General features: G+C 35.8%; 1 protein-coding gene across 1 annotated transcript; it reads right to left on the reverse strand.

Annotated features, from left to right (window-relative positions):
* Positions 1-5,220: 5,220 nt before the first annotated feature.
* LOC582814 lies at positions 5,221-11,811 on the reverse strand. The gene is made up of 5 exons (XM_782752.5): positions 11,614-11,811; positions 10,603-10,716; positions 9,873-9,942; positions 8,946-9,187; positions 5,221-7,662 (listed from the first exon to the last, which is right to left on the reverse strand). Exons 1-5 carry the CDS (start codon positions 11,734-11,736, stop codon positions 7,567-7,569), a joined length of 645 nt encoding a protein of 214 aa, XP_787845.1. The 5' UTR covers positions 11,737-11,811; the 3' UTR covers positions 5,221-7,566.
* Positions 11,812-17,164: the final 5,353 nt, after the last annotated feature.

The raw sequence follows: 17,164 nt of genomic DNA on the forward strand, positions 1-17,164 counted from the left end.
AGGAAACAAACTTGTGTAATTGCTGCTATATAGCAAGATCTTTTTTTATAAAAAAAACATTGGTAAAATGCCCCGTTTAGTCCAGATTAACATGAACTAACCGGTCTATTGCAAACATTGTTGAAGGTTAATGAAAAAATTGCTTAATTTTAAGTTGTACAAAATGTTACTTACTATATTCCTTCTACTGTACTAACCCTCTGACATACAAAAAATCCTGAACAAAATTCTCAAACCAAGAAGATATCTATGGTTTTCTTTGAAGGAGTCATTGTATGACACCCTCTAACAGTGCTTAACAGTAAATTCTCCCAATCATTTTGGAATTTTCCCAACCGTCTTTCCATGAAATAAAGACATAAAACAGGCTATGAAATATCTGTCAACACTTAAATGTCTGGAATGGAATGTAGAGCCATTTTATTGCTTTGTGACGATTTCCATTCACCTAAAATGTAATTAAATTCTAATAATACAGTGCGTCCCCGAAAAAACGAAACCGAGAAATGTCGATGTTTCTTTCATAATTAAGTTAATCACAACTATAATTGATAAATGACACATATTTGTAAAGCTTAGATCCTCGTCTTTCATTTGATGCAACTCATATGATGCATATTTCATGCATGAGTAATTAAAAACAATTTGAAGAGAGGGTACCAAAAAGTCATTTTTAGGGCGGTATATCTGAATTTCAAAGATAAAATCAGATTTTCAGAAATTTCATTTTCTGCCCTTTCATAAATGACACCTCAATCAGGAAAAATGAGCCAGGAATAACAAAGTTCTGTTTTGTTTAAAGTAATGCTTACATTTCCATCATTTGATTAAACGAATAAACCTTTGTTATAGCAACACTTCGGAGTTATGATCCTTCAAAATACAAACCTTTGGGATTGATGAACCGTCAAAAAAAACGAAGTTTAACCATAATATTGGACCCCTGTAAACAAATTCGATATGAAACCATGTTTCAATGCATATCGAAAATTGGACGGGTTGACAATACACTATGACCATATCTTAATTGACAAGCAGAAGTCAGAAAAGCAAGGCCCAACTAATTCATAGCATGGATAGTAATCAACTAATTGATCAATTTGTATGGTTTTAAAGCAATTGTAGTATATAGGCTACTAATTACTTTCCTAAGGCCAACGTTTCATATGTCCCCCCCCCCCCCCCCTGTACTGGCTTCGTAGTCAGGGGTGTCACTAAGGGGTTAGGCCCCCCTTGAGATTATCTTTTTTTTTTTGTACGGAGCTGGCAATTGAAGACTAATTTTTTTCTTTCTTGATTTGAAAAAAAAAAAACCAACGTAGGTTACTTGTCAGGAAATTGTAACAACGACTACCCCCCCCCCCCATTCAAAATGGCCTAGCGACAACCCTGTGAATATCTGATATAAATGCAATCCCAAAAACATTCCATATGAAAGATGAAGCGATAAAATATCGACGCCTATTTTTGAGCAAATTGACTGTAAATCATTCATTTATGTAATCAGATGAAAATGACAAGTTATTGATGTATAAATGTTGTACCTCTTTCTACAGATATAAATAATGAGCTCATACATTTCCAACAAAGGCTTTTTTTCTATAAATAATTGCGTGGCAAAGAAATTCAGGCACAATACTTTAGATTCTTTCCCGATGGATTTTCTCTTTTTAACTCTCTCTCTCTCTCTCTTTCTCTCTCCTTCTCCCCTCCCCCCCTCTCTCTCTCTCTCTTTCTTCTCTCTCTCTCTCTCTCTCTCTCTTCTCTCTCTCTTCTCTCCCTTTTCTCTCTGTTCTCTGTCTGCTCCCTCCTTCTATCAAACTCTCTCTTCTCTCTACTTAAAAAAACAAAACATAAAGAGAGCCTGATGGAGAGAGAGAGAGAGAGAGAGAGAGAGAGAGAGAGAGAGAGAGAGAGAGAGAAGAGAGAGAGAACGAGAGAGGGGGAGAGGGAGAGAGAGAGAGAGAGAGAGAGAGAGAGAGAGAGAGAGAGAGAGAGAGAAAGAGAGACATTTCTGAAGTGCTGTACACGTCACTTGCCATTGTCCAGGAGTTAAAGTCTCACCTCCCTGCTTCAATCATTCTCTAGTGGCGGAAACGGTCTCCCGATGTCATGGCAACCATCTGCGAGGCCTTGGCGTGTCGTTCTCATAACAAAATGCTTTGCTACAGAGCACTAAGATGCACGCGATTCCATCAAATACATGAATAATTGATGTGGGTTTGATAACGCATTAAATATGAAAAAAGTCATCGAGCATCAGGTTGTGTATGGGAAGAGGGAGAGGCATACAGCATATGTAATTTGTTTATCAGAAGTGAAGGGCATTTAGGAGCTTTATTATTTCTTAAAGAAGTATATTGATTAAAGCTGCATGTGTGTCCTGTAATGTTGTGGATTTGTGCAAATTTCAAGTCAATGCATTGACCATCTCCTCTAAATACACTCTATAATTTTGTTCTCGATATTGTTATGAATCTAGTGTCGCTTCCTTTTTTTTAATTTTTTAATTTTTTTTTTTTATAGTATCTCTATTTCATTTTGACAAGAACTACAGTATGTACTGGAGTTGATTTATCTCATACACTAGATCAATGCAAATAAATGTTTACATGTCTCATAATAAAATGTACCGGTATATAGATTTAAGTTAAGATTATTCCTAATAAGTAATCCATCATTTACATCATTCACATATAGGTAAATGCACTTTTTTGCTTTCTCTGTCTTTGATATTTTCTCCCTTCTCTTTCTCGTTATTGGTACCACCTCATCATTTGAACTTATATTTACTTTTAATTGTATATTTTTAATTTTATTATTGGGGGTAGTCCTCGACAAATCATTTTTGAATTTTGACTGCCCCTTCTACATTTGCTGATTTTTTTCTTTTTAAAACATACTCTGTTCCATATGGAGTCGCTTTATATATGATGTACATGTTCTATTATTGTAATGTATGTATGTATTTTATTTTGTGTATTTTCCTGTGTTTGGCATTTGTGGAGAAATAAATTGAATTGAATTGAGGTATTTCATAAAATACATTAAACTTTAGTATCATTTGTCATCATTTTCTCTTCTCCCTCTATTACTGCAAAGTGCCTGTACCATTTGATTGGTGAACAAAAATTGAAATCATTTGATAATCTTGTTGAATATTGTGGTTTATAATTTAAAGACTACATCTCGCACTGATAAAAAGTCTGCACATTGCGCAGTTGAAGAGTGTCAAGTTTCCGGAGGAAGGTTATGGACGTTTCTTCCACCACGAATTACGATGCTTATAGACCTTATCCGATGAAAATACAACTTGATATAAATGGAAAACTGAATGAATGTTGAATACAAATACAAAGAAATAAGTATTTACCCTTGCATTTTTGCTCAAAAGCGTTTTCCGACAACTTCTAATTTTCAAAGCTTTAGATTTTGAGTTTTCAGAGAGCTGATACTCCTCTGACAAACACTAACATGGCATATAATTGATATTATTGTAATTTATGGTTTATAAGCTTTCCGTTGATATATGATTCATCCATTTCATTTTTCAGTTCGGATATGGTCTTTAAGATGACATTCAACACCAATCAAATTTCATTTTTTACACGACAAGCCTAAAAGGGCACAAACAGTGTATGTTGCAGTAATTCATTCAGAACATCATCAATCAATCATTCTACATCACATTCACACCTGTCTTTCCACAATATCTTATTCAGGAAATGTCATTAGTAAGAAAATGGGTAATAAAAGACTTCATATGAATTGTTATGTTCTGGTTAAGTCCCATAAGTAGAATATGCTACATTTCAATGATATTATAAAAAAAAAAACATAAAGAAGAAAATCAAATATTGACTAACAACTTTAATGTCTCATTGATTTTGGTTTATTTCTTCTTGAGGGTTTGTATGGAAGACTGAATTTTTTTAAAGTAAACAAAAAAATACTTCTGTACTATATCTCTCTTACCGCCTCCCTCTTCCTCTTCATCCACCTCCATCTCTCATCTCCCCCCCTCGCTCTTCCTACTCAGGCGCGTATGTAAGAGGGGGGGGGGGGGGGGTAAACCCCCCCCTTAGATTTTGTAATGTGTGTGTTTTGGAGGAAACCCCCCTCCCTTTTTTGGTTATAGTATAAAATTTTAAAAAATTAAAAAATTGTGGTATAGAAAAAAAACTGACCTTAATGTGCTCCTCCCTCTCGCTCTTCCTCTTCATCCCTCCTCCGTCTCTTCTTTCGCTCTCTCCCCTCTCTCTTCTTCTCATCTCTCTCTCTCTCTCTCTTTCCCCCTCATCTCTCCCCCCTCGCTCTTTCTCTCATCTTTCTCTCTTTTTCTCTCCATTTGCTTTCTGCTTTTGTTCTGTCCATCTTCTTCTCCTCTCCATACATTTCTTTATCATCATCATGACAATATAATTATGTGACAATAATTATCTTTAATAATAATTTTATTATTTACAAATATGCTAAATAAATCATACATGCATGTTGAACCACTAATACAACAGATACTACACTCATACATTTCTATACATTTCTAATAAATGCCAACTTTCTATAAACTGCATGGAAAAGAAATCAAGTGCCATCCTTTCTTTCTTTTTTAAAGGTAAAGACCAGTATTGGAAACGCCCCAATTTCAAAAAATGAAATGGAAGCTCTCATTACCAATCATGTGAAAGAATATGTTTTGACTAATACATGATGATAACAAATTTGCCGGGAAACCGCCTACTAATTCATATATTTGGTAAATTTGTTTCTCTCATGGTCTGTGAGAGATATAGGGTAGTCCCATATACATCTTTCTGTGTATAGTGCTTGTAACTTTACGAAGAATGGGCCAAATTTCTTATCATTTTGATGATTCCAGAACCTTGCAGATGCTAGATGCTAGATGATCAACCTTTTCTGATCGATTCCACAACTTTTCTTTCACAATGCAATCGCATGACCATAACTGGTCTTTACCTTTAAGTAGAGCTTACATTTCATTGATGACATTATACTGAAATACAGGTTACAGTACTTTAAACAAGATTAATTGGCCTCTAATGCCTCAGTCACACCTTTGCGTATTGCTGCGTATATATGGCAAGCCGTTTGAACATTTATTCCTATTTCTTGATATCAAAAAAAGATTTTCTGTTGTAAAGCAATGGGAATTCTTGATATCAAGAAATAGGAATAAATGTTAAAACGGCTTGCCATAAATACGCAGCAATATGCAAGCCAAATACGCAAAGGTTTGACAAGAAGGGGAGAGACAACTGAGAACTATAGAGTACTGGTTGGTACTTTAAATATATTGAAAGTAATCTTGTGGGGAAAATGTCTTGAAGTATGTCGCTATCTTTAGACAAGTAAGATCCAAATATATACACAAGAACTCCCACAGACAACATGCATGCAGAGACTGAGATTGCTGCTGAATAATATTTTTAACACAAATTTATTGTTGTCTGTTATTATTTTATTGTTATTCATGTCAATTTAGATGCAATTTTTAAGGTTTATTGATATTTCATTAATGAATGGGGAACGACAGTTGGCCTGTTTTAAACAGTTTTTGAGAAGCATAGCAAAAAAATGAAATTTCAAATCATATCTTTTGTATTTTATTTTGTATTACTTTCTAATATATTCTATTGGTTTTTTCTCATATAGTCTCTGTTCAAAATGCAAAATATATTTCAAGTACTTCAAGACATGCAAAATAAAGCAAAAGGTTTAATAGAAGACACAATCTGCAGTGTTAGAGTTTTACAGCATTTAAGGAAGAGCAATATTTTGTACACAAACAAATTCAAAAAGTTGATTATCATATAACTTTGTGGCAAATGCCATATTTTTGCAAACTTGGTCTCAAAATATCCAAGACACATATAAAGGCATAGTATTATACTGACACTACTTCAGATACATATGTTTAGTACAATCTGCTGACCACAATGTCTCAGAGACAGCCATGTGACTGTCCAACAACGCGTCAACAACTGAAGATGTGCGCATGATGATGCTAAGTACTGAAACTGGAAATTGCTCTATGCAGTTGAAAATACATTACAGCGGTGGTAGCGATGTCGGTAAAATACCCTGCCTTTAAATCCCCACTGTACTACTTGTAGCAAATTGCTCCCTCTATATAGAAAACTTCCCCAATCGGTGCCTGTTGGTCCCCCATGATCCTCTTTTACTTAAGTTAATTGAGACCTGAGTTGATGAGATAGCCACCGGTCAGTGACGTTGCTGGGTGGTCTACTCCCTTCTGGCCGAACTAGTACAGACGGCCTTTAAATAAAAATAGTTACCAAACAGCATGTTGGAATCTGCAGTGATTCTGCAGCTGTCATGAACATCATACGAGGGGTCTATTCAATATAAGTAAATCATTTCTTTTGATAACAGCTCAGCAACAAAGCAATGTCATGATTTATGAAAGTGCATCATATGTTTTGGGGACTTTATAGACCCTATTCAATGAAAATACAACTTTATATCAATGGTCAGCTGAATGAAGGTGGAATACTAATATAAAGGAATAAATATATTCTACCTGTCAGTATTTCACAAAAGCAAATTAAAGCCTAATTTTACACACAGCCCCTCCAACTTATGGGTCAACAGGGTCAACTTAAGGTGACAACATGACATGTTCACACGATTGGCTCGCCTATATACATGTAGCTGAGGCGATGAGCCGTGCTTTATGCAAAGTCATTGTGAATATGCATGCTCCACATAAGATGATGTCATCAAGTTGACAGCTAGTTTTTAGGTAAACAACTTACTAATTTCGAAAATATATTGATTTTGAGTTTTCAGAGAGCTGTTACTCCTCTGACAGACACCAAAATAGCAAAATGTAATTCATGGCTTATAAGCTTTCCATTGATATACAATTCATCTATTTCATTTTTGACTGTCAACAGGGACTTTAAAATACCATCACATCTCCATTTGGGCCATTGTGAGTTGGTCTTGAGGTTGATTCACTGGTCTGCGCATATGCAGGATTGATTGGATTCAGTCAATCTTTCAGATGGTAATGAACAGGACAGTCTCCAGGCATCGAATTGAAAGCCATGCAACAAAGTTTGTAGGCATAGACTGGGTCCTAGGCACTTGAACACAGAGACTTCAACCTAGTCACTTTTACCAGTCACTGAAGATTTTATATGAATCCACTGGGGTAGTTCAAACCCTGTGGTAATACTCCAGAGTGAGTGCCTGCAACTAGCAATGAAGCAATGCTTGATTTTAGAGTTCTTTAGGCATGAAACAGTTGTATGAAAAGTCTATCATCCCAACATAACTCGGTACTAACCTATGACCTGATAAGAAGCAACACTTCATTCTAAAGTTGCTGAAGCATGAGACAAGGATGCCAGTTTAAATTGATCAGAGGGCCTGAAAATCACCTAGAATGAGCTATTTTGTACACAAAAAAGCCTAAACTATGGTCTGAAAATAACTTGCCAGGGCCTGAATTCAGGCTATTGTCTGAAAACTGGCATCCCTGATGAAACAGCTGTAGAAGAGTCTATAACTGTTATCCCATCATAACTCTGTAACCAATGACCTGACTTGCATGACTGTATGTAGCCCTGTCTGAAGTTGAGCCAGTGAAGATGCAATGTCATCAAGAACTGATGCCTGCAAGCAGAATGGAAGATATGAAAGGTACATATATTTATTAAAGCCACATAGTAGTCAGTGTCCATGTGTATTCCATCACAATTTGCTGACATCAGATTAGGTTGAATTACCAATTAATGTGTGCTCAGGTCTCTCGGGCAGCGAACCCAAGACACAAGACCTGTCAGTCGTAAAAGTGAAGTCCACTCTTGGTAACTGACAACAACTGTTATTTGGTTAAACAACTGAATGTTGTCCGATTCCAATTCCAAAATATGGTTCAATTGTTTATTACATTCTTAATTTTATAATACTTGGTAGTGTATGGAACGCACACTCATCAAATACCTTGGACAATAACACCAATTAAAAAAAAATTATCACATAGAAATAAATTTCCTTTTGCGCATAAAAAGTATTTAAAACAATCATTACCCCATAGCTCCAAAAGCCACAATCAATACAAATTGTATTTATGGAATTAAAAAATACTGGTCCACTTAACTTGTGGGTCAAAAGAGACAATAAACCACATGATCTTTAACAAATCTGTTTAGAATTTGGATGGAAATATATGCATATACTACACATGTCTCGTTATTTATAACTGAGGCTCTATCAAGAAAAAAAGCATGGAAAGATAGGGAAGGAAGAGAGGAGGTAGAGGGAGGGAGAGAGAGAGAGAGAGAGAGAGAGAGAGAGAGAGAGAGATAGGATGATCAAACAAATGTATTGAGAAGCATGCATGAGAGTGTATGTAGCATCTGTCTGATACAACTGTATTCTCTGGTAAAACTGCATGGAGAGTGAAAGGAGGAGAGAGAGAGTGAGAAGATGATTGAACAAATCTAGTGAGAAACAAGCACAATAGTGATATGTATATAGCACCTGTCTCTTCTCAACTGTTCTCTCAAGAGAGAGAGAGAGAGAGAGAGAGAGAGAGGAGGAATGGAAAGAGAGAGAGAAGGGAGGGATGGAAAGAGAGAGAGAGAGGGAGGGAGGGATGGAAATTAGAGAGAGGGAGGGATGGAAAGAGAGAGAGAGAGAGAAGGAAGGATGGAAGGATAGAAAGAGTGTCGTTTGGAAGGGAGAGAGAGAGAGAGAGAGAGAGGGAAGATGGAAGGAGAGAGAGGGAGAGGGAGAGCAAGAGAGAGAAAGAGAGAGAGAGAGAGAGAGAGAGAGGAGGGAGGGGGAGGGACGGGGAGGGAGGGATAGAAGGAGAGAGAGAGGGTGAGAGACAGAGATAACGGGTGGGAGGGTTCACAGAGTATCAATAAAACTATCTCCCTTCATCAACTCACCACTCTCCCATCTCTGAGATCAAACTCGCTGCCCCACTGAATATTATCCAGGTTTGCACTGAGCTCGGCCAGGCAGCCCACGACCAGCGGAAAGAGATCTTTGACCTGGGGGTGAAAGGTCGCCTCTACCCGCAGGAAGTCTCCGACCAGGGGCTGTTGGAGCCGGTTGATGAGCTCCTTCTTTCCCTGCAGGATCCGCTGGAGATGGCTGCTCAAGGTGTTCAGACTCGAGATCTTTGACTCTGAAGAAAAAAAAGACCAAAACAAATATGACCCCACAAAATAAATTCTATTCATCAATTTGCATGAAAAAGTTGAAACACTGCACTGCTATATATGCAGTTTCAAGATTGTTGGTGATGTATTACTTTCTTTTTACTTTCCCCTTATTTTTTATATTGCATTGTCATCAGTCCTTCAAATTTGTAGTAAATATAGTGATTGTGATTGTGACTGCAGGAATAACTACATACATTTTTTAAGCCTTAGAGGAACTGGTGTTCCTTTACGAAAACAGTTGCACAGTATTCATCAATCACAAAATGATATATATGGTATACTATTATTGTATTTATTTAATAAGGCACAAATGCATTGCAATATTTGAATCAATTACAAAATTATTGTTAAAGGTATACAAGTAACAATAATTGTGACCAAAAAAAGGGGAAAAGAATGGTTAAGTAAAACCAAAGTAAAACATATCAGGAATTAATTCCTTGAAATGCTGGAGCGCCATAATGGCTGTCATGCTAAAGCCAGGGTAATAATCGGGCAGTGCCAAGAGCGTCATGATGGGGCAGACATGTGTGCTATATAAGAAGCCATTATTATTATCATCATTATTATATCTGGCCACTTGTTTTTATTTTACGCCGATTTTATATATCGTGAGGCTGTAACATCCAAGAGTGATGTGAAACTTACCAAGTATGTCAAGGTGAGTAAGATCCCTTGTCTCTTTATCCATCAGTCTACATTGGATTTCAACATTCACCTAGGGAATAAAATACAAAGAAAGTAAACAACCTGCAGAAATCATTGTGTGCATGTACTGCACATAGACTTATTCTGTTTCAATGAAACATTTTATCGTAATTATTGGCTGTGCTAGAATACACAATTTTTAAAATGTAAGTTTCAAGAGATTAAGGCATTTAAAAAAAGTCTCTTCGTCTCACCTTTATTTTGTGTGTGCGAAGAATAAGTGTGTTAAGTAGACTCAAGCTTTTTTTGGCCCCGTTACGGGGATGATATTGAGACTATTGCTTGGAAAAACAACATGCAACAGCGAAAAATATCAGTGCAATATCTTCGTTTTTGGACATGATTTTGACCATAAATTATAACTGGATATAGATCTATCAGAAGTTCTCCCTTTTGTCCACTAAAGGTTGGATTGTGATTTTTTGAGAGTTAAATTCATGACATGAGTAAGTATTTTAAATGTTTTAAAAATTTCCCCCATTTATTCCATATATACCCTACAATAAAAATTAAACCCGTCATGCATTTTGACAACTAGCTTTAACTCACGCCTACAATGAACGAGGATAACCATATAAAGGTAATTAACCACAAACGGTATTGACTGGTCACTTGTGTGACCAATCAAACTCACTGTTTGGAAATATAACTAAGATTAGACAGCACAAACCTGATCAAGGTGTCTTTTCTTTTCCGATATCTCCCTTAGCTGCTGAATGAGTCTCAGGGATGCAGACTGCCTTTGAAGTTGTTCAGCTATTTCTTTCACCTCTTCATCTCTCCTCTGCATTCAAAAAAAAGAAAGAAAAGAAGGTCATTAGATCTAGACTCTACTATTCTAGCTAGGTAGAGTCTAGAGTCTATAGCCTACTCGTATTTAATGACAATGATTTTCATTTCTTTAATGACTCCTCCTGGGGCATGGAAGAACTACAATAGAAAAGTACAAGTATAATGTTCAACAATGATATTTAAAAAAATTAAAAATCTTAATTTTTAAAAACAAGAAAATCTTTGGCAGTGAACAACAAACAAATGAAAGCAGATACCGCATTAAAGGTAAAGACCAGTTATGGTCATGCGATTGCATTGTGAAAGAAACGTTGTGGAATCGATCAGAAAAGGTTGATCATCTAGCATCTAGCATCTGCAAGGTTCTGGAATCATCAAAATGATAAGAAATTTGGCCCATTCTTCGTAAAGTTACAAGCACTATACACAGAAAGATGTATATGGGACTAGACCCTACCCTATATCTCTCACAGACCATGAGAGAAACAAATTTACCAGATATATGAATTAGTAGGCGGTTTCCCGGCAAATTGTTTATCATCATGTATTAGTCAAAACATATTCTTTCACATGATTGGTAATGAGAGCTTCCATTTCATTTTTTGAAATTGGGGCGTTTCCAATAGTCTAGAGTCTAGATCTAGACTGGTCTTTACCTTTAATAGATAGTCTATCAACATTTTTTTTATTAAGTTAAAACAAGTTCGACATTGTTGACCTTTAATGTGACATTCACAAAACTTTCGCCAAAGGTCTAAACAAACTAACAAAGTAAAAATTCTGACAACTGCAAAAATGCCGAGTGTTGAAAAATAGAAAATGGTTAGCATACGAAAGAGTAAGCATGTGGGACTGAATGTGACCAATACAGAACACATAGTCTACATACCATTCGGAGATGTCCCGTTTTCTCTGCAAAACGAATAATACTAGAAGCGGCTGATGTCGAATGTACATCTGAAGCCCAAGAGTTAATACTTCTGTTCGATTTGCTGTTTGATAAGTCATCCATTTTTAAAAGAAACTTGATAGAAGTTTACAGGGTTCTGCTTCGATTTCCAATATTCCGCTTTACAACTTGCGCATGCGCGCAAACACTATTACTAAGTTTACAAACAAGTAAAATCTGGGGCCCGTTCCTAATTAAGTCTAATTTCTTGACTATATCCCATTCAAACGCGTGTTAATTCTATAATTCTATTTGAGCGCGTTGATATCTCATTAAAGGGAATTTTAAAAGGCAGTTCTGAATATATACGGGGCTAGGTCAAAAGTGAAATGTTGGAAAAATAGATGAGGGAATATATGAAGAATTGTAATGTGGTCACGTGCACCATTAATGCATGAATCAGATGAAAGGGATGTTTTCTTCTTGGAAGATGAATATGGCTGGGATTATGTCCCCCCCCCCCCCCCCCATTTTTGTATTGTTTTTAATTGGCATTGTTTTGTATATAATGGTTTGTAAACTTTGTACTGATGTGCATGGAGAGAGTTTGTTTCCGCTGCTTTTTATAGAGGATTGAGTACTCGTATATATACAGTAAACTGTTAATGCAAACACAATGACTGCTCACAATCAGTCCACTATAATTAAAAAACAACCAAAAAAATTCCACACAAAGAGTGAAAACAATTTCGTTCTGTTGTAATGGAGAAGCAATCGCAAATGTGTGTGTAAATTTCGAGATTATTGAAGAATTACTAGAAGGGCCACTATAAGCTCCACACTGAGTGGGATAACGCCCAGAATGATGGGGAGCTAGGATGTATCCAAAACCAATGAAATGAGCTTTGTGGTTTTTTACCCGTCTTGGTTTTGTTGTATAGGAATGTTTTTTTTAATTTTTTTTTAGTTGAATTAAATTAGCTTAGTTTAGTTGCGTTGAGTTGGGTTGAGTTGGGCTGAGTTGAGTTGACTTGAGTTGAGTCGAGTTGAATTGAGTTTTGTTTTTCATACAATACGTATATTCACGGTAAACTCAATTTAATAGACAACTATCAGACACATGTTTTTGTGACATCGAAAGCCGTCTTCCCTTAACTTCTACCGGGGCTACGTACGTTACTACTAGAAGCATTATAATATCGGAAAGATGATTTTTTTTTTTCTTTCACAGTACCTTCGCTACTATATTTCCTTTCCCCCCTCCCTATTCTTCCTAAGTTTGAATTAATAACATTTCTCTTTTGATATGTTACCTATATACAATATATAGACTTGATTCATGTGTTTTTGTTAATCGTATGTATTAAATATGGAAATTCAGTTGTAACTTTGTTTATGCAAAATTTTACCTGTAAATTTTGTTCAGCTATTTTTTATTTAACAAAAAAATGAAATATGAATATTTTATGAAACAAAAGAATGTAAACTTATAATGGAAACAAACCAACTGACTTCATGACAGAGAGAGATAGAGAGTGAAAGAATGAGAAAATGTGCTGAAAATTTAACTACATTCCTAGTGGTGTCACTATAATTATTGACTTTGTGTGTGCATAATAGTCCGATATTTCGCAAAACAATCGGTAATTTTCGGGTAAGTTCGTGAACAATTTTTGTCTCTAAAGAAAGGGTTGTATAGAGCCATGTGTTTCATAATGGAACCGGCGACTCGTATAACATTGGACAACTTTTTGTGACTTTGAACTTGCTAGGCCTAAACGAGGGTTATTTAAAGACCGTCACTACTACTGGGCCAGAAGGGATTAGACCACACAGCGAGGTCACTGACAGGTGGCTATCTCATTAACTTAGCTCTCAACTAACAAAAGACAAAGAGGATCATGGGGGACTATAACAGGCACCGATTGGGGAAGTTTTCTGTATAGAGAGAGCCAGTAGCTACAAGTAGGACAGTGGGGCTTTAAGCAACACCTTTAGTACCCTTTTTTAAGCCAAAAATTAGGGGTCTTATTTTTTTGAAAATATTCTGAAATTGGGGATACTATTCAACTCCGCTAACGATCATGCGTTACCATTAGTATGAAGTGACACCACAGAAGTTAGAACTGAACATTCCTTTTTTCAATATTCTGTGAGTGACATCATCGGGAATACATTTTAATTCTTTGAGTCACAGTGCCATTTATGTCTGTAGATGTATTTTCTTTAATTCGGGTGATAAATGGGCTCATTATTATCGGCGGTTTAAAGAAGAAAAATCATCTAAGTAGTTTTAGATTGTTTTGTTTTCAATCTTTTAACGCATGAAGTGTCGTTAGAGGTTATTTTGACTTTTTACCGTACGCGCTCATTGGCTCCAGACTTCCTGCATTCTGATTGACCGAAAGTTTACTTCCGTACGTGACGACACAATGGTTGGCATGTGCGCACTGGATTTTCTCTCTATGAATTAAACAAATCGGGAATCTAATACATGATTGTATGCGTCATCAGAATAATCCCAAGCATGTGTTTCTTTATAAAGGTTGGGAAATCGATTAATTTCATCATTTTTTTTTTTTTACAATTGCAGTCGCTGAGCTTCCCGCCATGGACTATTGTTCTGTAAGCAGGTAAGTTACTTGCCTTGATGGAATTTAATGAGATTACATTCTAAACAATTTCTGATAAAAATGCTGGTAAAGGTGTGTGTGTCTGCATGTGTGGGGGGGGGGGGGGGGGGGGAGGGGGAGTGGCCACTTTTTTGTTAATTAAGACAATCTCGTGGACAAAATGGTAATTTGATGTAAGAATACCTTAGCATCAATGCTGCGCAAATGTTAATTTTATTCCGACGGGTTATTATCTAAGAGCAGTACGGGACTTGATGAGTGGATATTGATTCTAATTAAGTGGTTCGTTTATAAATAGTAGTCGTACCTATAAAAAATAGAAGACAAAACAAAAGACATTGTGATATTCAAAACTAAGTCTGAAAAATGAACCAAATACTAAGTATGTACGTGTATTCCTTGGGTGATCCAGAAACATTCCCACGAAGAGACTGTCAAATATATTTATAATCTGGGCCCGTTGCATAAAACTTGCCATTGATGGTAACTTTGCCATCAATGGTAACTACCATGGAAACCTTGATTTTGATTGGCTGCTGAACCCTGTTACCATGGTAGTTGCCATTGATTGCAAAGTTACCATCAATGGTAAGTATTATGCAACAGGGCCCAGGGCACTCTTTAGATGGAGGGGCTGACCCCATTAAAGTGGCGACAATTCTTTTAATGAAAGTGTGCAAAAGATTTTCCGCTTGAACACATTCCCCACCCCAAGATTTCAGAGTTTCATGAGCTCATTTATTGTTATACATATATGTACTACTAATTACAGTCTATACCAGGCGCGTACGCAGGGGGGTGGTTTTGGGTTAAACCCCCCCCCCCCTCGAGTTTTTTTTATGTGTATGTTTTATATATGTTTCTTTTTTGGAAAACCCCCCCTTTTTGATTTTAACCCCCCCCCCCTTGAAAAAAAATCCTGCGTACGCCACTGGTCTATACAGTACTTCAGGTATTAATCTTACCTTTCGTTATTAAAACAAATATATTATTATCATTTCAAAAGATTATTATTGTTAAAGTAAAAACACGACATAGGACTCAATAATAAAACAAGCAAAAAGAAACACAAAATGAAACGTTCAGTTGAATAAATATTTATTCTATTCAATTGCAGGTTATTATAGTCGAATCAACAGTAGGAATTGCAATCCATTTAGTAAATGGTCTGATTTCAGACCCTTGTACCGAATGGTCGTATATTTTTTGCTGCACAAAGATTCAATCAGTTTAATTTTGGCCATTACAAGAAGTGGTTTATTAATGTAGAAAAATGCTTGTGTACCCTGTACAGCTCATTTTATGTATGTTATTAACAAAGAAAAAAAGAAGTCAGTCAGTCACTCAATAGTGTCTGACAGTGAAGTTTAGAAAGTAAACAGGTTTTCTTGCATAATTTGAATATGAGGACACTACTAACGTTTCAATTTCATGGATACGTGACATATTCATAATTCCTGCAAAGTTCTACAGCATTAGACTTTGGCTGCAAAACGGATGCAGTACCTTTAACACAGAATATACTTTTACAAACATTTCAACAATGTCATACTATCATTTTGGGCAGTGTACACATATATACGTATTTGCAAAGTGTTTCACATTTTATCGTATTGTTAGTTTTATACAAGTTTTGGGCAGTGTTTTACAAACATTGTGGGTAAAGTCTTAATACAAAAAAGGGACAGTATTACAACTTCAGAGCATTACTGATCACATCTAGTAGCTGCAGGAAGAAATAAAAAAAAAATAGATGATCTATACCGGTAGATATTTCTCTAACATCAGCATTATAACATTTTCAAGAATACATTGCAAAATACATTTTAAATACCACTTCATGGATTATCAGTGAACATGTGGACAAAAAGAAAGATAATATAAAAAGATGATTTAAAGTCAATTGCATAGCTATGGTATGGGGAGGGGGCCAAAATAAAGGAAAAAGAAAGAAAGGAGAAATTGACCGGGATATGGGGATATATGAATAAACAGGAAATAGCTGAACTATGCTATGCCACTAAGTTGACTTTTGACTAAACTGTGAAGTCAATTCCTATTTGATCATACACATCTAAATGACCAACATCACTTTTACAGTAAGTTATGTTCACCAAATGTATAATAATAATAATAATAATAATAACAATATTTATAAAGCGCAACATATCCATCTCTAGAGATGCTCAAGGCGCATACAAAGAATACATTTTAAAGAAAAATCAAACACACTTACAGTAGCAGAGAATTATTTAAATAAAGCGACAAAATAGTGGAACCATTTCCCTCGTTTAAAAAACAATTTGGTTTACTTTCAATATCACCAATAGAATTAAGTTGAACACGTACATGTAATTCATAGCATTACATTTTCTTCTAGAATATCAAGCTACTAAAAAATCCATGTTAAAAAATCTTCATTCATCACAATCAAAACGATTAGTCCATATACAACATAATTCATGAGGATGATGGGCAGGTATTTGTCAAAAATATAGTTACAATTCATATAAAAGTATGCAAAATTTACATTGCTTTCATGATAGAATATATACCGTCAACAGCATTTTCACAAGGTAGTAAGATTTGCACAATTCCACATTTTACTTCATTAGGGAAGCAAGCGGGGGAAAAAAGAAAAAAAATGGTAGTATTTGGTTTTAGTGCTCCTATATAATCACCCTACAATCCAAGGGCACAGACACAACACTTTAATAGCCATGCTATGCAAAAGTATAGCAAAAAATGGCTTTGTAACTTTCTTCCTACCTGTGTGGAATTGCCCATACACTGACATATATCCATTGTATTTGTTCATTCTGTCTCATACATTAGAACGTATATTTGAATCATATTAAACATTTAGCATGGTGCATGCTCTAGAATCTCTATCATTTTGAGTACAATCATCAGATAAA

Source organism: Strongylocentrotus purpuratus, unplaced genomic scaffold, assembly GCF_000002235.5.
Source record: "Strongylocentrotus purpuratus isolate Spur 01 unplaced genomic scaffold, Spur_5.0 spur5_scaffold_14, whole genome shotgun sequence".
NCBI classification, from domain to species: Eukaryota; Metazoa; Echinodermata; class Echinoidea; order Camarodonta; family Strongylocentrotidae; genus Strongylocentrotus; species Strongylocentrotus purpuratus.